We start from the raw sequence: 21,876 nt of genomic DNA, 5'->3' as shown, positions 1-21,876 counted from the left end.
AAAGCATTTAGCTGCCGATCCGTGAGACCTCTTCCCAAGTGAATCCCATACTTGAACTTGGGAATATTTGCTAGCAGTGTTCTCCCTGATGAAATTTCTCTCCAGAAGCAACCACAGTCAGTGAGCCTAAAGCGCATTTGGCATTTCCTCAAGAGGACGTCCTCATCAGCTAGAAACACGGATCAGACTGACGCTTCCAACTACTTAATCATTTTCCTGAAGTCATGGGCTCAGTTCCCAAATGCTGTGGCAACCAGGTAGGTGTGGCACCAGCTACTTGCTCTGTATAGTCTGTCATATTTTAAAGTTTCTAACCCCATTTTTTATCTCCAAGAATGGGAAAGTGGAATGTACAGAGTGAAGGAGAATACAACGTTGGGATAAAACACTAAACTTTTTTTTGTTTTTCAAGGCAGAACACTCAATTTTCTACCTTATTTCCTAATTTTTATTTTATGATAATATTGAAAATTGGCAAGTGTATAAATGTTAAAAACTTCTAATTGCTAAAAAGCACTGAGAAAATGGGGGCTAGCACTTAGAATAAGAAAGACAAAACTATTTTCTTAAAAAAAAAAAAAAGACCTTTAGAGCAGATTTCTCTAATCAAGGGAAGGAAGGGTGGGAGGATGAGGGAAGTACCAGCCTGAGTGAACTGAGCAGCCAATACTCACCACACGCATGGCTGTATTGATCTGTGGCACCTGCCTGAGCAGCTAAAACTCCTTAAGTAGATAAGCAGCTCGGTGGGCGGGCGAGAGGCCCCCACATCTCCACCTGGGCCCGAGGCATCCTCCAGAGTCTCTGTGCACCAAGGGGGTAGCTCAGAGCTTCCCTGGGTCCTGGCTGTTTCAATGTGATACTTATGCTGCCTCTCTGCCTTCCAGAATTTTGTAGATTTCCACTGGGCCCTGCTTCTATCTCTCCCTCATATTAACAAAATAAATAAATAAAATTGTTTTCTGAGTAGAAAAGTTATATAAGTCTATTATAAAAAATTCTGAAAATTAATAAAGTACAAAAAAAATGTAAAAGCTACTTATAAATCCATTACCTCTGGGGGGGGGAACACCCCAGGGTTACCATTCTGATGAATTCTTCTAAGTGGCTTAATATTTTTTAAAAACTGAGATTGGGATCACTTCTAGCATTTCAGTGTATTTTTCTAAGCTTTTATTGTAAAAAAAAAAAAAAGCAAAAGTTGGGATTGTGGTATATGTATTACTTATTTAACCTGCTTTCCCACATGCTGACATACTGCGTGCACACACCTCCTCGCGACACGTAACCACCTGCTTCCACTGCACACTCTCTAGTTCCTGGGCATCCCATAATCTCACCCGCCACTGGACATTCTGGCTCCTCCTTTGCACGTAGTTTTCTACCATCCCCAGAACATGTTACTGGCCACAATGACGGAGTTGTTGTGGGCATCGTCATCTGGGGGGAGGGTCACTGAACATGGCACAGGACCCTGGCCTGAGCCAGGACCGCCTTCCCAGGCCGGGGTTGCAGTGACCACACGCGCACACTGGTGAGTGAGCCAGGAGGGAGAGGGGTGAGCACACGAGTCTTCCTCGCCCAGACCATAGCCCCAGACCCGGGCCGGCCCAGGGAGAGTGGGAAGGAGCACTGGGAAAGGGAAGAGGAAGCAAGGAGGGGCAGGGCTCTGCTGCTCACTGTTGTGGCCTAAAAATCTTAATAGTGATGGAAAATAGAAGCCATGCTCCCCGAAGCATCACGTGTCTACTCCTCCAGGGGCTGAGGGCTTTATGTGCCCCACACAAGGCAGCTGTGGTATAAAGGATAAGAACTGGGCTCAAATCCCCTACAAAATCAGAACCTTAGAAACAGGAACAAAGCCACCTGCCTGTCCAGGTTAAACAGGAACCGGCGCTCATTGGCTCCTCCTGTGTTCACCTGTTCACCACTGCCTGGCCCAGCTGACTCCTGCCTCCCTGGAACTTGGTCATAGAACTTCCCAAACTGACACCTTCCCCCAGCTCACGGGTGGCTTTATAAAAAGCTCACCAGCCTCAGTAACAGGAGCAGCTCAGGCTTGACCCACAGCCCCTGCTCTCCTAACGATCCCCACCCCTACCCGGCCCAGCCATGTCCTCAGCTGGAGAGATAGAATTCGATGGTGACAGAGAGCAACTGGTTCCAAGAAGATGAGGATGAAGTGCAAATGTTACCAGCTCCTAGTTCCAGAAGCCAGACCCCTCTCCCTTGTCAGTCTCAAGGGAAGGGTTGTCAGGGACGGCTCTCCTCCTGCGTTCAGGGAGGCAACACCCCTCGTGACCCTTGTTCTCCCAGGCAGGTCCCCAGTGTCCCCCTTCTCTTTGTACCAGGAGCAGCATCCTTCCATCCATCTGCTGCTCGTCACCCCCAAACACCTGCCTTTCTGAGGCCTCATCTGAGGTCAAGATGCCATACTCACCCCCAAATCACCAGTGCAGACTAGCCAAGCCCAAAGGGCCTGGATCCGAGACCACCCAAAGCAGGCTTTAACCTCATGGATCTGAGGACAAAGCCGATTTCTGCTTCCGCTGCAGAGAAATCACCACCTTACGTTCCCACACACGGCCAAGGCCACAGTCAGTCTCGATCGTTGCTGTGTGCCCCCTCCAGAGCTTATGTGCAGAAGGAAGCAGTCAAATGAGATTCCATGGGACAGGGACAGACGGGGAGGGAGGCAGAGCAACTTGCCCCAAATCATACAGGGGCGCCTGGAGGAAGCCCAGGTCTCCCGACTCTCAGCTGGTTCTCAGTGCGAGTAGTTAGAACCCCGTGTTTTTTCCTAAGGTTTGCCCCATCCAGTTTCCTTAACTGTGGCTTCAGCCAGCTGCCCGTGGGCCTGGCCCTTCCCTGAGGGTGGAGGGCAAGAACGCCTGCTGCTGGCCTGTGGTGGTGGCGGCAGCTGCAGGTCCAGAGGGCTCCGGTAGCTCCAAGCCAGTGCCAAGAGCTTACTGCGGTCTGGGCCCCACCAGCTCCTTTGCCAGCCTTTTGCAGAACAGCCCTCAACACAGAGTGGGCGGATGGAATGGTCTGCCTGACCCGACGGGCACCTCGAGTGATGCACTGGCCTAGCCCACTGGCTCTGACTTTGAAGGATGTGCTGAGCCTGTGGCCCAGTCTCAGCATCTTCCGGTGAAAGGGGGGCATGGGGACCAGAGTGGCAGGCGAAGGCACTGCTCTGGGCCCAGGAGACCCAGCTTCCAGCCACAGCTCAGCTGTCTGCTTGAGGAGCAGCCTGGATCCAATGACTTTCAGGACCCAGAGTCCTGAAAGTGCTGTCCATGGACCCCAGGAGTCCACAGATGGGCTTCAAGAATGCCCGGGGACACCTGAGTTATAACTGACATTTGACAGAGACACACGGGCCTCACTGCTCTGCCCCCTGCACCGCTGCACCTGTACACTGGTGGGGGGGGGGGGGCGTGTACTAACCAAACACAACGGGCGTGCTGAGATGCCAGCACGGGACCCCCTGCTGCTGCTCACGCTGGGATATCAGCAACTGGAAGCTACATCAACAGGATGTGTTCACCAGTCCAGTTCCATCCTAAGGTGCAGTTAGTTAAATCGACAGACATGCAAATAGTTCTCAAACTCCCTTCCACTGTGAAGGGGACTGGAGAAGGCCAGAGCAGCACCGGGGGCACGTAGAGCTGGATGCTGAATAATTCCAGCCGCTGTCACTCTGAATAACTCCAGGGAGAGCAAGAGAGCACACGCGCCCGGAAAGGGGTCCAAAGGGAGCCTGGCTCTTGTCTCAAGGTTCAAGGGCCCAGCAGAGACGAGGAACCACCTCAACTCCTGGGACACTGCGGAGCTAAGTTCTTAAGTGACCACAGAATTTAGTCCGGGAGGCAGGATCCACACTTGTCTAAGAACATTCCTCTCAAAGCCTTAGCTCCACCGCCCCTTCAATGACCCGGCTGAGGGAGCTCTCCCTCTCAGGCCCTGCTACACGCTGGGGCCCAGGAACCCCTACCACACCCACACCCCACTGAGCAGTCAGCTCCCAGAGTGCTCTGCAGAGATGGGCCAGAGCTGGTGCAGAGAAGTCGAGGCGGGGAGGCAACCTGACAGCAGTGCCCGCAGCGGCCCCTTGAAGACGGGGAGGAAAGAAGACAAAGGGAGGGACATCGGAGGGTTGCGGTGAGGAGGTGGCGTGGGGAGCCAGGGCGGGAACCCAAGGGCACAGCCGGCTGCACACATGAAGCCGGCTTCCGGGGCTGAAGAGTGCGGCTAATCTGGGGAACAGGAGCAGGAAGGGAAGCTCGGGCGTCTGGGGACCTGGCTGGAAAGCTTCAGGGAAGCCAATAAAGAAGGACCTCCTTGCCGAGCTTACGCCTTTAGCTCTTGCAGGGCTCGGTCCTTTTCACCTGCCATCTCTCTCCCACTCGTGGGACCAGCTGGCACAGTCTCAGAAACAGACAGGAAAACAGGGGGAGGCTGCCTGCATGTGGCAGAAGCCTGTGAAGAAATAAATGGATGGGAGGAATACGAGGCCTCCCCTTGCCGGCTCAGTCTCTGTTTCCAGCCCATCCCGAACCCGCTGCCAGACTCATTTCCGCTTTCAATTTGTCCAACACCCAGCCTCGACCACCTCCCACGTGCCTGCTCTCCACTCCACCCTGCTGTCAAGGGGCACCATGACTCCCGGGAAGCTCTGCCTGGGGAGGGCACAGCCACAGGACCCCGCCTCCCAGGCCCAGGGCTCAGAGACCTCGGGGCTCCCCCAGAGCATGCTTTCGAGGCTCCTCGCAGTCGGGCCCAGCCCACCTCTGCTGCCCAGTCAGGGCCCTGCCCTTCTCTGCACCTCGAGCCAGATTCCCCTCACCACAGACAGTGTGGGCCTCTCCCTGGAGTCTTTCCAAGTCCTGCAGGCCTCTACAAAACCCTCAGGAGAGCAAGCAGAACCCAGGGGTTCAAAGTTGGACAGATCTGGGCTAGCGTCCCAGCTCTGCCACTTCCTGGCAGTGCCTCCACCCTCTGGGCCCCAGCGGCCCCGTCTGCGACTTGATGGACAACTGCCCCAGGGCTGGACGCCAGCTCAGTGCCCGGCAGGCGGTGAACCCTGGGTAAGCGCAGGGCCTCCTCCCTGCGGCAGCACTTAACACTCAGCCGCTCTGTTGTTACTATCGCGCTGTGTGCTACCTTCTCCCAGCTCATCTGTCAAGTTCCTTAAGGCTCCTACATTATCTGCTTTTCTGATTTCAGATCCATTCATTGTAAGAAATGAATGGAAATCATTTCTTAATGATTTTAGCAGAAAATCTATTTCACTCCAAAAAAAAAGAAAATGAAGCAACCCATAATCCCCGAGATAACTGACTGTGGAAAACATTTTGGCTCACTCCCTGCACCTCTAGATGTTTTCTTTTTTTTGAAAATGAAGGTCATGTTGCACATGGATTTTTGTGTCTCAATTTCTTCACTCAACACTCCAAGGTGAATGTTTCTCCACATCAGACAGTCTTAAAAACCTTTTTAAATGTCCACATCATACCCCAGCGTGAGAAGCACCGCCACTTACTCAATGAACACTTCCGTAAAGGGAGGGCAGGCAGAGTCCCAGATACAGAGACCTGCACCAGCACGCGTGAGCTGAAAACCTGCCAACCACAAATCACCTTCCTTCTGCGCTGATTAACTGCATTTCCTCCCTTTTCCAGAGAAAGCCCATTTCCTGTGGACAAGATTTGTGGTGAAAAAAATGGAACTGGCTCTGATGCACGAGCCAGTGTGGTGAGCTGGCCGGCAGATGTGTGAGCCTGATTCCACGTCCCTTCTCCCAGGGTCTGGGGTCAGTCCCATCAGCCTTGGGAGCGAGCACCTGGCAGACCACGCTGCCCTGCCCCTGCCCTGTGCAAATCAGAGGCCCTTTCTGCCTGCAGACAAGAGGGTGTGAATAAAGTTCAAGGTGCAATCCTTGCTGGTCCAGCTCAGTCATCACATCACAGGAGGAAGAGCCAAGAGAAAGAGGGTGTTGAGCTTAGACAAGATAGGACCCAGGAGGCCGTGATAGAGGTCTTCAATTTTCTAATGGGCTTAAGTGTGTTCTGTGTGGCCCCAAAAGGTAAACCTGGTTCAATGGACAGAAGCCACAAGGAAACAGATTTTGGCTCAATATAAAGAATGCTCTAAACCAGCCCAAGCAACGCAGAGAGTGAATGGGCTATGCCTTTGTAAGGTGGAGAACCTGTTACTGGGAAAACATCACGGCAGAGCTCATCTGGAGGGGATTTGGGCACAGAGGGGATGATGAGACCACACGATGTTAAAGTCCCTTCCACGTTGAGAGGGAGCTGCGCGACCCCCCCTCAAATGCCCTATACTCCTCCCACAACAGCTCGGAGGAGCCCGCCACAGGGAGATTCCATAGCCGCCATCAGTTTCCAGATGTTGCTACTACATCTAGAGTCTGGATGGGTTCCTGGGAGCCACTTGTGCATCTTGCAGAAGAGTCTCCAGCGTATTTCAAAACTAAGGGAAACATTTACAGCCTATTGGAAACCAAACCACACGGGGATAATACCACAGCTAACATGATGTAAGTTATACCATATGCAAGGAGGGAATGTTTCTAAACAAAAATGCTCCCTTCTTGTGTGTTTTCTTCCTCTTTTTTCTGGTTGCTAAAACTTAATTAGCCTTGCAGTCCATCTGGCAACTTACATGCAATTACCCAGGATACTTTGCATGGCTACTCAGGCCACTCGAGGTCTGAGAAGGGACAGGCTAGGCAGCGGTGTAATCAGCATTCCTTCCTGCACGGACTCCGCCTGCCAGCTGCCCCTCCAGAACCGAGAGGAGAGAGAGGAACAGCTCGCACCCAGAGCAGCAGGAGAGGCCTGGAAGGCCCTGGAAGAACTGAGCTGCTGGCCTCCCTCAATGAGTGCCCTTCCCAAATAGAAACAGACGCGTTCTAACAGAGGCCCTGCATCTTGCATGGATGTTTGGCCCAGGGTCCGCCCAGCTACTTTCCGATCTGAGCACAGGGGTGACAGGGAAGCACTTTTAAAGGAGTCTTGATATTCAAGGCTTAGGAACCTTAGCCTTTCCAAACTAGCAGAAGGAGGGGTGAGAAGTCAAGAGCTCAGCCCCTAAGATTCCTAAGCATAGGGAGGGGACACTCTGTGACATCCACGGCCACCCTCCCTTGCCCATCTGATGGCCAGCGCTAGGAGAGGGAAGGCCCCTCAACACCCAGCACCAAGGGCCAAGTGTCTTCACTCACTGGCTGAACCCCCACCTCCACCTTGGGTTTGTCAGCCTTCCCCATAGAACATGGTGAGCCAGGGATTAGTTTATAACAACTATAAATATACTCAGTTCAACTTAGAAAAAATTGTTATTTTAAAACCTAAGATTTTTAAAAGCTGAAAAATAACTGGCCCGAAGCTGGTTCTGGAAAGGTGGTTTGCAGCAGCCTTCGCTGTCTGCCCTGAGGATGGAGACGGCCCAGGTGAAGTGAGCGGTCCCAGTCAGGGTCCCCCTGGGATCCCCAGGCCAGCTCCTTGGGTGGCCCTCTACTCAGGAGGCACCCAATGCCACCTTGTTGTTGAGAAGCCCACAGAGACCCACTCTGGACAGGAGAGGGCGGGGGAGCTCTGGGTTGACCGACCACCGCCCCTCAACCATGGCAGCGAGGGAGCTGGGGGGTCAGAGGTCTGCTTCAGGGATTGAAGGCAACTCAGCATCCACTCGGGACTGTGTTCCGGGAATTGTCAGAGTGGGGAATAGGCCTGCCAGGAATCAAGGAGGAGCCTCAAACCAGCTCCTGACATAACACGTGCAACAGGGCGACTTAAAGCATATGAACGGTTCCATTCCCACTCCCCTCATCCTCGAGTAAGAAAGTGGCCGTGCAGAACGGTGGTTAGAGCAGGACCCTCGGACCCAGGTGCCAGGCGCATGTTCCTACCCCACCAATTCCCAGAGCTGTGGGTGTGAGTGAGACACTCCACTGCTCTGCATCTGGAAAACGGAGATGTTGATAAGAGCGCACATCTCAGGGCTACTGGGAGAGTCAATGAGTGGATACATGCACACCACTGTCCCACAACTGCCCGCACACAGAGCACTAACAAGACGTGTCAGCTCTGTCGTCACCACTGCACTCAACACCTGCCCTGGGGCAGCCGGGGCTGCCTGGGAGCCGGAGCCAAAGCCCGGACCCAACCCATGAGGACATCTCAGGAGGGCTTCCAGGAGAGGGATGGTCACGGGCAGCCCACCCTGAGCTGCTTGTTGGACTGACACAGGGGGCACTGGATCCAGAGCCCAGGGTCCCAGCCAGGCCCCTACTCCAGAGGGAGCCTGAGAAAAGACATTGGTTTTTTTTCTTTTTCTCTGAGCCGTTGTGCTCTGCAAGAAGAGCGCGCAAAGTTATAGCTCAGAAAAGGAAGCAATCCTTCCCACCCCCAGCTCAGCCTCTCGTCTGGGCCACCTCTGAGGCCATGGCCCCGCCAGACACTCAGTCTTCCTGAGGGAGACCAGGCTCCCGGCTTCAGTGACTATGGGCTCCGCGGCATAGTTTCGGGGAACAAAGGGAACTTCTGGTGTCCGGCTGAGATAGGAAGGGGAGTTGCCAGGGGGGCCCGGCTGTCCCGTGCACCTCAATTCTCGGAGCCACCCACTGCCTGGTGTCTGAAAGAGAGCCGGGATGGGGCCAATGGGTGCATCAGAGACACGCCTTCTTGGACGCAAACTTGCAAAGAGCTCTCCCCACAGGGCCGTGTCCGGAGCGGAGCTGAGGAAGCAGGCGACACTCAGCTGAGCGCCCCGGGTTTAAGCCATGCAGCGCCCTCTTCCCCGAGACAAAGATCTACGTACAGTTTCCAACTCTAGCACGGCCTGGGCAGCAGGGAGCGTCTCCCCCGGGGCCTGGACACTCACCAGGAAGCGGACATCGTCAAAGCCATTGAGAAGCAGCCTGCTCTCATACTGCTGCAGCCCCACGGCCTCCAGCCACTCCCCGACGCTCTGCTCCGGCGGCCGCGAACCTGACGAGAGAGGAATCGGCAGACGCTTGAAAAGGGAAAAACCATTGAGGCGGTAGCAGCGGCACTCAGAGGAAGACAGATGGCACTGCCACATCATAGTCATTACCATAAAGCAGCCACACTCCGTACTAGAGGAGGGAGAGCGGTGGCCCCGCGGCCCCTCCTCAGTGGGTGCACCAAGGGCACCGGGCGGCCACGGCCCACTCACGCACCCCCCTGGGTCCTGCTGCTCCGGGGCCTTGCAGCACCTGCACGGCCGCTGCCCAGGGATTGGGGGAGCCAAGCCCCAACGCTCTCCGGGTCGGCGCTCGTCCGCCTCCTCGGAGGTATTTCAGAAAGTCTGTCCCCACGGGCACTAGAAGGGGCCAGGGACGCGGGACAAGTCCCGCGACCTTGCAGCACAGGCCGGTCAGGTGCGAGCGCGCCTCTTCATGCAGTGGAGGGACACAGGCACAGCGACCACAGCGAGGACTCCGTTCACGGTCACGGGGAGCCAGCGCATGCAACACAAGCAGCAGGAACCCGGCACGGGGAGAAAGGAGACTTTTACTTGTCTTTCCCCAGCAGTCCCGGAACAAGCAAACCATGGCCACCGGCACTTCGTGCTCAGAGGCTCAAGCCGGCGCGGTGCACCGTGCACGCATGGGCCGGAGCTCCGGCCGGGAGCCGGGTCCCCGGCTAGACTCCGGCTGCCGGCGAGCGGGGCGTCTCCCCGGCCAGGCCGCTGTCCGCGGGGCCGCCTTCCCGGGCGGGGCTGTGTGGCGGGGGCTGGGCGTTCATCTTCCTCTTCCGACGGTGGCTGGCTGCTCCCGTGACTGGCCTGCCTGCTCGGCTGGAAAGCAGGCGGGCAGATCCAGTTCTTGGCTAAAGAAGACAAAGCCCAGCCCAATAAAGGAGAGAGAAAGGAAGCGGTCCTCCGTCAGCTGAGCTGTGGTGGCTCAAGTCTATTCCCATTCTGCGCTGCTCTCTCTTTGGCTGAGTGATAAAGACAGCAACTGTCTTCCCAGGGTCTCCGGAGCTTGCTGTCCTCCTCTGAGGATGAGCAGGGAGGGGAGGAGATGCATTTGCTCCGCTCCTCAGGTAGGACAGGGGAGCATGCTGGTGCAGGGAGGAAAAAAGTTCAGCCCTTCCGCGCAGACCTTGGATGTTCTGAGCCTTAAACCCCACCTACTTCTCCAGTTCTCGTGGGCAAGAACAGATAAAAGAAGAAAAAAGGAAAAAGGGAAGAAGAGGTGCAAGGAAGGAAAAAGAAGAACCAACTATAAAAACATCACCTCCGGAGAACTCTTGACACGGTGAAAGTCATTATGCTGTTCCCGGCACTTTCTGCCCCTCGGGGCAGGCCAAGGCCAAGTGGCTTGGTTGTCTAGGAGACCCTGGTGACCCACTGTCCCAGGTTCCCCCTCTCCTCTGTCCTCTGCTGAACAGATGGTGGTCAGGGTCCCAATGCACACTGCAGCAGCACTGCGAGATGCCGAGTCTGGGGGCTGCTTGAGCTCCCCTGCCCTGGAGTGGGGCCGTCTGCTCCAGGAACCTACGTGGTGGGCTCTTGTATGCCCTTGATGTCAAGTGTCCCCCGGCTGCTGATTCATTCCTGCTCGTAATCCCCCGGCTGGGCAGCCGTGGCCCGGCCTGCTGCTGGTGGATGTGTGCGTGTCCAGAACCGCAGCAGAATGCTTTGTCTAAAGGCTCCTGGGCTCTCACGCTGCCTGCTGCCGGCTCCACAGTCCTTGCTCGCTCTCGTAACGTCTGGCCCTCCCCCCCTCCTCCCCTGCCCACCCTCCTCCCTTCCACACTCAGGAAAATACATCAGGGATCGGACATCGCAGCAGAAGCTGCTGCTTCTGCCACCGAGGGAGAAGGAGACAGCAGCACCAGCATCGGAGCAAAAGGACAGATTTTCCAATATCTGCTGTTGCCTAATACACACGCGTACAAAAGGCAGAGATGGCCAAACTTTACCTCCAGTTCCAGGGGCTGGAAACAGCTTATCAGAGAGAATAGAGAAGGAACAGTTCTGTAGTCTTGGCTGATAGTTTCTAGGACAGCCAGAGAGGGGACAGAGGAGGGACACTGTCCTGAGGGCACAGCCCACGGGTTAAGTGACCCCCGCCCCCACTTCAGGAATGATTGTGCCTCTGCCAGGCAGATAAGCCGCGCAGTATCACAAAAAGAGATGACAAAATAAGGACATTACAACTGATAGTCCTCAGGTGAGCGCACCAAACAACTTGGGAAGAGACTTCTCTCCAGGCCGTTAGAGCCCAGCAGAGAAGTGCCAGGCCCAGGGCAGGCCATTCACTCTCCGGCGGAGGAAGACATGGGAGGAGAGGTACCAAGGACAAGGGGAAACCAGGACCAAACCCCCAGTACAGCTGAGGAGACAAAAACGGTAACATGTACAGAGACACAAACCCAGGGACCACGTGTCACCCTGTAAACGTGCTGGGAGGCACCTGCAGCCCAACAGGCTGTTGGTGGCCCTGGTGAAGAAGGGGCTCTGTGTGCTGGGAGATCAGGCCCCTAGAGGAGCCTGCATTTAACAGCTACTCAACAGCTAAACGGCTGGCTTCAGCAAGAGACAATCAAGCGTTCTCTTCTGCTGGCTGGAAAGAACAGGTCTTTGATGACAGCAGCCAGAGTGGCCCAGGCCAGGGGGAAGGCTCGCCCTCCCTGGACTCCAGACAGTGGGATGAGTTGTATAACATGCTTGTTGAGGATACGGGTAACCAGCTCCAGAGCTGGCCACTAGGAGGCCCACAGCCCAAAAGAGGAGTGAGATTCAAGTGCCATACTGGGGCACTTCAGGACACAACCCTCTGCAAAACCAGTCACACCAGGCAATCCCATGCTTAGTTAAGGGCTGCTGGCTGGCACGCCTGCTCCTCCTCCCAGGATGGCAACCCCACAGCCCAGGCCTCTTCTCCTAGATCCAGAAGCCCAAGGACAACATGAACTCTGACAATGATCATCCAGAATAAACAAGAAATCTGCTCTGGTCTGAGCGGAAGGCTGGTGTTCCCAAAGGTCCTGGGGAGAGCCCCCTCCTGACCCATCAGACAGAAGACAGAGGTCACAGGCAGGCCTGAGCCCACGCTCTCCATCCTTCACAGCCTGGCCGCCATGCGGATACTGCGAGCTGGGACTCTGTAGCACGGGTGGACGCACCCTCTGCTCATGGCCACCTTCCTGTGCCCGCCCTCGACTTTCCTAAGCTGGGGTATGGAGGATGGCTCAACTCAATGCTGCTAAAACAAAACTGTGTGTTGGGATCCAGAAACCTAGGGGGGTAGCTGGACCAACTCCTGCCATTCACATGAGTTCGTGGGGGGCGAGGATCGGAAAGTGGGGCCCACAGGGCAAGGAAAGGGCTCAGTGTCACCAGCTCCAAGAAGAAGGGCTCTTCCAGAAGAGTGTTTTCCAGAAGGGCTGCCACATCTCCTGTTTTATCAAAGCCAGGAGGTAATGGCCTGATTCTGCCCCAATCTCTCAAGCACATGCAACTGATGTAGGCTCCTCAGATGCAGAGGGGTACAGGGAAGCAGAAATCAGCCTCACAAAAGCTGACTGCATCAGACCCATACCTGCTGCCCCTAAAGCACATGGCAACAGTGTTTGTCTCGGACCTGAACATCTATTCCCAACAAACACACGCTCTTGGTAAAAGCCTGCAAACCACAACAGAAGGAAAGCTCCCCGGACTGCGTGTAGGCAAGTGCCTGGAAAGAGAGCCACAAAGTCTTAGCCAGAAGAGCCGCTTGTGCAGACCCTCAGCATGATCCAAGACTGGCAAAGATGAGCCCAACCCAACCGGACCCTCTCTGCTAGAGCCCAGGGAAACAGGGCTGAAGGGGGGTGTCTCCAGGAACACAGTGGGAAAAAGCGTGGAGGGAGACAAGGTAGGGGGGCAGACGCCCCTCCTCTCCAGGTCTGTCGATATGAGAAAGTAATCACTTCCTGGAGAAAAATGAGCATAACTACTATTTACTGAGTACCTCTTTAGCTCAAGTGTTTGTATATATTACTCACTCTTAACAAACATAAGAGAGAAGTACTATATCCAAATGTTGCAGATGGGAAACTGCGGGCTCGGAGGGAGTAAGCGACTCGCCCTGGACACACAGGTATCTAGAATCAGGATTTGAACCAGGGCTGCGGCTCCAGAGCCCATGCTCTCTCCACAAGCCCCATGGCCTCAGCAGCAACTTTATCCCTGACATGCATACTTGCCCGCATCCCTCAGACTTCCTGCCAGGGCCAGAGGCCCATGGAGGAACTAGAGGTGTCACTCAGGGCTTACAGGTCAATCCTGGATGGAGCCTCCTAAGTGAACAAGGAAGCCACCCCTTCAGGGCAGAGAGGCACTTCCCCAATAAGGGGAAGAGGCCAGGGTCCCAAGCTGCTTTCAGCTCAGATGCACTGGTGGCAGTTCTGTCTTCAGATGCTTGGGGGAGGGGGTGCAACAGGTGCTCTGGGATGCACCTTTAAGATGTCACCTCACCTGAGCAAGTAACACAACCATAATTCTATTACCAAGAAAAACAGCTCAGGTATGGCCTCCCTAGTTCCTTTGTTTCAAACAAAGGAAATGGAGGCAGGCCTCACCTGTAGGGCTTTGAGATGAAAAGAATACCCCAAGTAACAGTGATCTGAAGTAAAAATGATGAGTGTCTAAGTAAATGGAAAAGTGGAGAAACAGACACAAGGAGGAAACAGCAGAGCCAACCCTTCCAGGCGATGCAGGCTAAACAGTCCAACCCAGAGCTCTGCTGCTGCCATGGATCAGGTGAACGAAAGCCACGTGCCCATGAAGAGGTAGTGCCAGAGCCGCCTGGGAAGCTGGGAGACCAACACGAGGAGCACTCCACATTAAGCCAATCAGAGAAAGCCTACATTTATGAAAACAACGATGAATAAGTGACAATCGTTCACTTTTTATAAAAGGGCTTCCTAATAGACAGCCTAAAATTCAATTTGTATATTTTCCCCTCTACTATGTAAAAGGAGTCATGGTTCCTAAAGTAAGAGCTAAAGTAAGCTAAAGTAAGATGGGCTGTGTGGACACGTGAGATTCCAAATTGTAAGAGAGTGACGTGGTCTGAGGCTGACTTCTCTCACCCCCCAAATGTCTGTCTTCTGCGTCAGAGAAAAACCTGAGCTAGAAGGGACCCAGAGGGTGGTGCTCCATGGGGAAAACGGCTGCTTGGTACCATACCTGAGATCTTCTGCTGTTCCTGAGAAAAGTCGATCCCTTCTCCAATAGAGCTCATGATCTTCTCAATCTGAGATGGAAGAAAAGAGGAACAAAAAGGAAAGGCTGTCAGGCTCGAGTCAAACATCGCCAGCTCACCGTCAGCGCGCACACCGGGGTAGGCCTCCAGGTCTCTTCCAGACGATTCCAAGGTCCAGCACCAACCTGCAAGGTTTCAGAGCTCACGGTGCTCAGATCAAGAAAGGCTCTTCTCTGGCCACAGCCCTGTAGGGTCTAAAGACGAGCTCTGAAGGGAGTGAGCGGGTAACAATCGGAGCTCAGCTGCTTGAAACGCCCAAGAGCCTCCCTTCCAAGGCAATTTATATGTCAGTCCCCCCACCCTCCAGCTCTTTCAGACCCAGCGGAAACTGGGCAGAGGGTGCAAGAGCAGGCCAGTGCTGGCACCCTTCACTGCTCATGCCAGAATCTAAATTCCATGAGGGCAGAGGCTTTGCCAGCTTTGTTCCATGCTATACCCCCAGCGCCTAGAGCAGTGCCTGGCAATTCGTAAGCATTCAACAGATAATTGCTATTGCATGACTGCCAGCTCTGAGGGGTGGAGACATTTTCTAGAGCACCTGAATGGGCACATAACGCTGAATGGAGGATCATCTGATCCCTGGAGGCCGTCAGTCCTGGATGCAGCTCTGCATTCAGGGGAGAAGAGGTGCAGATACTTGTCCTTCCTCTAGACCACAGCAGAGAGAGCTGGTCTCAAAGCATCCAAATGTCTCCAGCATTGCCCCCTGTATGGACCACCTGTCCCAGCCATCTGGCTTTGGTCACCCTGGGCCAGATCTAAGCCCCCTGCTCCCGGAAACCTGGCTAGGGGCAGGCCCAGACAGCGAGGAGGAGCCCCCCCCCCCCAACCCCAATTGGGTTGCAGTGGTAATGAGCTCATTCACTGCTCTTTTTCCAAAGAAAGGAAAAGAGGACCTTTTGTACCAGGGCTTGGATGTTTCTTCCTCTAAGTGAAAGTAAGGAGCCTCAGGTCTGACAGTCAGAAAAATAACAGCTCTCCAGCCAGCCTCCAGCTGGCAGGCAAAGGCAGCACTTTTGACACCCGGCAGAACAACACAGGGTAAGCACCACCTCTCCCCTGGCAGCCGGGAGCACAGGAAGGTCTTTTCCTCTAGCAGTCACCTAACTGCTTGTTAATGCACACTGCGAACTCCATCCCTGAGCTCAGCAAAAGCAAAGGAAACAACACATCTGACCCATGCAGCAAACGGAGGGTGTGCCTCGACTTATCGGCCGGCAGCCCAGAGGCCGGCATCAGAAGCAGGCAGTGCCTCGGCAGGTCTGCAGTGTCCCTTAAAGAAAAGGCCCCCCTCCCTCCAGCCCTCTCCAGAGCATCCCTTTCTCTGGCCCTGCCCATTTCAGGTGCAACACGGCAACGACCCAGCCAGCCAGGAGGGTACTTCCCCCCCACCCCCGCAACGCCGCAGTGCTGCATCCATAAAATCGGGGGTGGATACTGCCTCCCATAAAGGACTGTGTGGATTAAAAGTATCATGTACATAGGCATCTGGCCAAAGACCTGGCTCATAGTAGATGCTCAATAAAAGGTTAGCTTGCTTCCCACTTCCCCTCTGTTGTCCACAGTGCTCCGACCTAGTAAAACTTATTTTTAAAGTTTTAAAACATATTTTTATTTATATTTATTTTTTGACAATACATCCACACGATTCAAAACTCAAAACAGGCAAAAGGTTATTCAGAGAAAAGTCTCCTTCCTACTCCCGTCTCCCAGCTGCCTATAGTTCTTCTCTCTGTAGGAAACCAGTATAACCAGTTTCTCAAGTATCCCTCAGATCTATTTGCAATTAAGCAAATATATGAATGTATTCCACCACCCCGCATACTGATATGCTGTTCTGCATCTTGGGTTTTCCACTTAATAATGCATCTTGGAGTTCTTGCCACAGTTCATAAAGAACATCCTTTTTTTTTTTTAATGGATGAGGTATAGTCATCCCGTGTAAGGCTATATGATAACTTATTGAACCAGTCTTCGGACAGGCACGTGTGGAGTTTCCAATCTTTTCTCATTCTAAACAGTGCTACAATGAATACTGTTTCACATACATCTTTGAAGCCAGGTGCAAGGATATCTCTAAGATATCCTAGTGATCTCTTGGAGTCCTTCCAGGCACAGAATCTTGAGTTAGCAGCAGGGACCTCACAGGTCATATAATCCCAACTCCCACGCCATGTCCAATTCTGCTAAAGACCTTCCAGAGATGGGGTACTTGCTAACTCTCCCAGTCAGTTCACCCTATTTGCATAAAGCGCCAAGTTATAACGTTTGTCTTTCTACAGATTTAAACATTTTTTCTAACTTCATCTCCTCTTCCACAGGAAAGGCTTAGGGATATGTGAAGACAGCTCTTACCTTCCAGATAAACTCTCCCCCACCACCAGGCTGCAAGGCCCAACCTGGCATTAAATGACACATCAGTCATCACATTCAGATTTCAGAAGCCTCAAAGCTGGGCAACGAGCAGGCACTCCACAGGTATCTGTTGGTGTGCCTTCTTTTTCTTTTCTGCATTTACAGGAGAAAAGTAGGGTGCTTAAGGTGAGGAAACGTTTTCTTACATGGGGGGTTGGGTCCTTATCCCTGGAATGGCTCTACCAGCCTTTGGATGCCTCCTCCAGGCCAAAGTGGGTAAATGTGGGAGAATTACTGCTGCAAGCACCAGGACAGATGGAATCAAGCATGTTTTATCTGCCATTCCTCCCCCTGGGCCTGGCTCATGGTAAAAGAGGCAACTGACAGACAGACAGACAAAGAGCAGTTTACATTTACTTAGAGCCAACAATGAAAAGCTGTTTTCCCAAGGCCACACAGAGTGTCAGGGTGGGAAAAACTGAAATGGAAGGTGACTCCAAGGTGTCTTTTGAAATAAAGTCAAGCCCTACATTATATATTTCATTATCATCATAATCACCTAACACCCAAAGCCCTGGCTGGCCTGTCCAATCAGTATCTCCTGGCTGCTCAACCCATGACATTTTGCCAAAGGACCTTTGGAAGTCAGAGTGAGCAGGGTTGGACACGCTGCTGCTCCTCTGCTGCTGCTGCTTCTCTGCTCCGTTCCCTCCTGCTTGCCCCAGGGGTCACCCTCAGGTGAAAAGCTCAGCTGCCACAGCCCCCTGGGTGCTTCAGCCTGCAGGCCAGCTGGGAACTGCTAGCCGGGGAACTCTCAGAACCAATGTCATCCAAACTAGAAAGTGTGTTTTGTTTTCTGGGAACGGCAGTAGCCAAGTCCAGCTGAGAAGATTCTAGTTTATAGAGGAACTGAGAGCTCTCCAACAGCTTGCAACCCAGGACTCCTTCCAGCCTTGGTGGAAGCACAGGGCTAGGAGGGAAGTGGCGGTGAAGTGGGCCTGCGCGGGCAGAGACTGGCAGGTCCCCACCCAGCCCCTCAGCCAGTCCGTGGACACAGGGAGGAGCGGGACCTCATCACCTCCCCCTGCCACACCCCGGGGGCCCAGAACCAGCGAAGGGGGAATATGGTCATTTCAGTCTAGACACAGAGGAGCGGTCATAGGAGACAGATACCGTTCTGATCTACACACTTCGTGTAGTTTAACCATTTAGGCTTGAGTTAAAAAACAATTTGATTAGGCTGCTTTCCCAGAAACATTCTGCATCTCAGGGGAATGTCAGGGGAAGATGCAGGTGGAATGTAGCAGAAGGGAACAGTTCAACGTTCTCTTCTTCTTCTATTGTTTGGGATCCATGACATTTTTGGAGAGAGATGGGAAATGGCCATGCTTTAATACTGCACTTCAGGACTTCCCTGACGGTCCAGTGGTTGAGACTTTGCCTTCCAATGCAGGGGGTGCGTGTTGGATCCTGGTAGGCGAGCTGGGGTCCTGCATGCCTCGGGGCCAAAAAACCAAAAAAGCACAGAACAGAAGCAGTATTGTGGCAAATTCAATAAAGACTTTAAAAAATGGTCCACATCAAAAAATCTTTAAAAAAAAAATACTGTGCTTCACATGAACTCTATAGAGAGCTCAGCTCACATTTGTGTTTAGTAAAGTAAAGCCTGAAAGTTGTCACCATAATGGACTCATCTATTCAAAAAATGCTTGGAAATATTCCATTTTCAGCAAGTATTCAGAATTATTCCATTCAGACTTTTTTTTTCCCCCCTACCAGGGCTGTATAAAATGTGTTCCCTGTATGGCTAAAAACAGAACCAAAACCAAACACTAGGAATCCTGCCACTAAGGCCCTCTCCCATCTGTTTGTTAGGAACACAGGATCCCGGATGCCCACAGGCTGGCAACGGGAAGTGACATTCTATATCCAGAGAGGCTCCACTCCGGTCACCATAACCTGGCTGCCAGGAGCAACTCAGATCATACTAGGCTTTTCCATGGACACTGGGAGTCACAGGGGCAGGGGGGAGAAGACAGCTGCTGCGCGGAGAAATACCTCCCTAGGTTCTGATGGGTCTTCTGTGCCCCAGGAAGTGCGCTGGATAAAGGCAGTCCAAGGAGAACCACAGCCTCGGTGCAACATGGCTCTGAGGCCCGTGGGGAGCCTCCCTCCTAGGAGGTGGCACGAGTGAGAAGCAATGGGCATTTTCAGGGGCTCTCACTGCAAAAACATCAGGGGAACAGGAATCAGTCTGGTCATAAGCTGAGGCCTGAGAGGAGAAAGGGAAAGAGATTGCCTTTCTCCAACCTTCTTTTGCGGCAAATGGGAACCTGAATGGAGATGTTTCTGGAATTGATTGGCAACTGAATTTGGTGCCTGACGTCAGACACTCTCCCCCACCCACTTTTGCTGCCTGCGGAGCTATCAGCCCCCGAGGACCCTGCCACCAGATGGAAAACACACCAGTCCCGTTGGGCCTGTACCACCAGGGCTGGAGACACCGTCTATCTCTCCTTCTCTACCCCCAACAATTAATACTTTACTGGCCCAGAAACATACTGTGCTTGCACTGTAACTTCCCAATTAGCTGTTTTATGGTTTGTCCCAGAGACACTATAGGACCAATAAAGGTAAGATCCCCATTTCATACTGTTTCTTTAAGAGGCCACATGGTGACTTGCACAGAGCTGGCACGTGGAGGGGCGGGTAACAAACAAGTTACCATTTGTTAAATGCCCAGGCCAGGCTAGTCACCTCACTGATACAGTAAGAGGGGAAAGGTAGCCAACACTCTCAACCCCAGTCTGGATTCTCTAACTCGCCTTCCCTCCTCATTTTTATCTTTTTCCAACCTCCCTGGGTTGCTGGCACAGTGACCTCACACCCCACGACTACCAGCTGGCCCTTTCTCTCAACAGTCCCTCAGAGCCTCGACTCACTGCCAAGAAAACGTGTCATCCCATTTTTCAGGTGAGGATGCTGAAGCACTACCTCACAGCTAGACGCCCAGCAGCCCGCTGATGGCACTGCTCTCAGTGGGGCGCCGAGCCTGCCCTCCGGCGGGGACCAGGGAGGCAGACCCTCTCCCCCCCACCCCGCCCCGGGGCCAGACAGCCCGGCTTGGACAGCGCCCCCCATTCCCAGGAGCCCAGGCCGAGCCCTCGCCTCCTCGACCTCCCCAGAGGCCCCGAGCCCCTGCCCTCAGGTGACCGACGACACCGGAGGTGGCCCCTTGGCTGTGCAAGGCACCCTGACGCTGCTGACGCTGCCTCCCAGGCCCAGCGAGCACATAAGAATTCATCACCATCTCTGTCTTCTGCGGCTCAGCGGCCGACAGGCACTCCTCAGCCTAGAGTGGGCTTTGATTCCCCACATTTGAAAAAGGGTCACCGACCAGGGTCTGAGTTATTTGTTCCCTCTCCCCACATACTGAATTGCACAAGGCCTGGGGAAAGACAAAGATGGATTGAAGTAAATTATTTGTCCTGATTTTCTAACCTTGTCAACTGCATTTATAGGAGAGGGACGGGGTGGGGGGATGGAAGAAGACAGCAGGGGATGAATACCGATCTGCCAGTGGGCTGTCCCTTCCGAGGCAGCTCCACTAACAATGAATCACTTCTTTTCCACAGAGCAAGGTTAGTCTCAGTCTCATGGGGTTGGGGGGGGACCTTGGATCTTTACCATATTTAGTGTTGTATCCCCATTTGAATCCCCTTTATGCTGCCACCTTCCTTCTCAATCCCCCTTTTTCTAAGAGACTGGGAGACCACAGAGCTGTTTTGTTTCAAAAGTCTCTGTCCTTCTGTCTCTGACACAGACTCAAATGAAAGCCCGAGGTGTGCTTGCCCCAGGCTACGCTGGCCGAGATTGGAAGCCCGTGCCCTCAGTCTAAGTCTCTAACTCCCCTTCTCCCTCCTCATTTTTATTGTTCCCATACTTCTTGAGTGGCTGATACCGCCCTTGCTCCCCAAAGCATCGCACACCCCACAACTACCTGCTGGCCCTTTCCTTGACCGATGCTTGTGCCCCAGACCTGCCACTTGGCAGAAAGTAGACGAGACCTGCCAAGTGGCCTTCTCATTCTAGAACAGCCTACTATACAAGCACTCTTTAACTCAAAGCCCCAAGAAATGCTGAAAGAAGAAAAATAGTTGGGAGACCTAGATTTCAATTAACTTATTATTGCTGCCACGTAACTCTAGGTTATTCGCCAAGTACTGGCTTTAATAAGTGGGACAAGACTCTAAAAGATTAATGAGGATTATGTATTTGGGTTCTAGTCCAATTTACGCAATCTACTTTCTGTCCAGGAGCAGGCTTATTCGGGTGAGGAGGGTAGGAATGCGGAGGAAGCCACTCAGAAAGGCTGCAGTTCTCTCAAACACTGGGGAACCTGCCTCTTGGTCCTTCTTCAATTTTGCTTTCACCACCAATTTCCAAGTAACCTTCCCTTGTTGGTTCTGTTCTTCCACAGCCTGAACTTCACTACAGTGTGCTGCATTGTTAGTATGGCTATGGATTAAAGGAGCCCAAAGAAAACACCCTAAGCATCCACTCAGAATTGATTTCCTATATCCACTGGCTCCTCAGATTCTGCAGGGGAACACTTGCCTTGTAATATCAGGGGACACAAATATAGAATTTTGAGTACCAAATTATATATACTTAAGATGTTAAAAAAAATTGTATATGCTTGATACAAATACACTACCAGTAACCATCAGATGCGCAGAGACTTCCTGCAGCCTGCCACTCCTAAGTATCTCTGAATTTGTGAGATAGGAAGAAGTTGGATAGATGAAGTTGATAGAGTCCCCCAAATTCATTTTAAAGCACTAGTTAAAATCTTTCACATAAGCCTTACACAGACGAGCACATACTGCACTGATTCCAGTATGTGCTCTAGTTTATATAAAGGTCTAGAATAGGCAGAACTAATATCCAGGATTGGGAAAATGTCAGAGGAGTAGTTGCTGGGCAGTGGGGAGGGGTAAAGATTGACTGGGAAGGGACTCGAGGGAACTTCCTGTGGTGATGGTAATATTCCTGTATCTTGACTGGAATTTGGGTCACACAAACGTATGCACTTATCAAAACTCAGGGAATGGTAGACTCAAGATTTATGCATTTTATTTGTATAAATCCGTACCCGCAAAACTATAAACAAATACCAAACTCTAAGTAATGATATACATGTTAAAATGTTT

The 21,876-nt window shown here is 52.8% G+C and overlaps 1 protein-coding gene across 5 annotated transcripts in view; it reads right to left on the bottom strand.

The window, feature by feature from the left end:
- The window catches only part of ANKS1A (ankyrin repeat and sterile alpha motif domain containing 1A), a gene marked incomplete at both ends in the record, with an annotated part of 187,995 nt that overhangs the window by 14,283 nt on the left and 151,836 nt on the right, over nucleotides 1-21,876 (bottom strand). For all 5 annotated transcript variants that reach the window (XM_082849027.1, XM_082849025.1, XM_082849026.1 and 2 more), the window contains 2 exons: nucleotides 8,911-9,017; nucleotides 14,233-14,299. In XM_082849027.1, coding sequence (XP_082705153.1) covers nucleotides 8,911-9,017; nucleotides 14,233-14,299 — 174 coding nt within the window. The remainder of the gene's footprint in view (nucleotides 1-8,910; nucleotides 9,018-14,232; nucleotides 14,300-21,876) is intronic.

The sequence above is a fragment of the Leucopleurus acutus genome (assembly GCF_964270905.1).
Source record: "Leucopleurus acutus genome assembly, chromosome: 10".
In the NCBI taxonomy this organism is placed as follows: Eukaryota; Metazoa; Chordata; class Mammalia; order Artiodactyla; family Delphinidae; genus Leucopleurus; species Leucopleurus acutus.
Note: the sequence above shows the minus strand (reverse complement) of the source record. Positions and strands in the feature narration are given on the sequence as shown.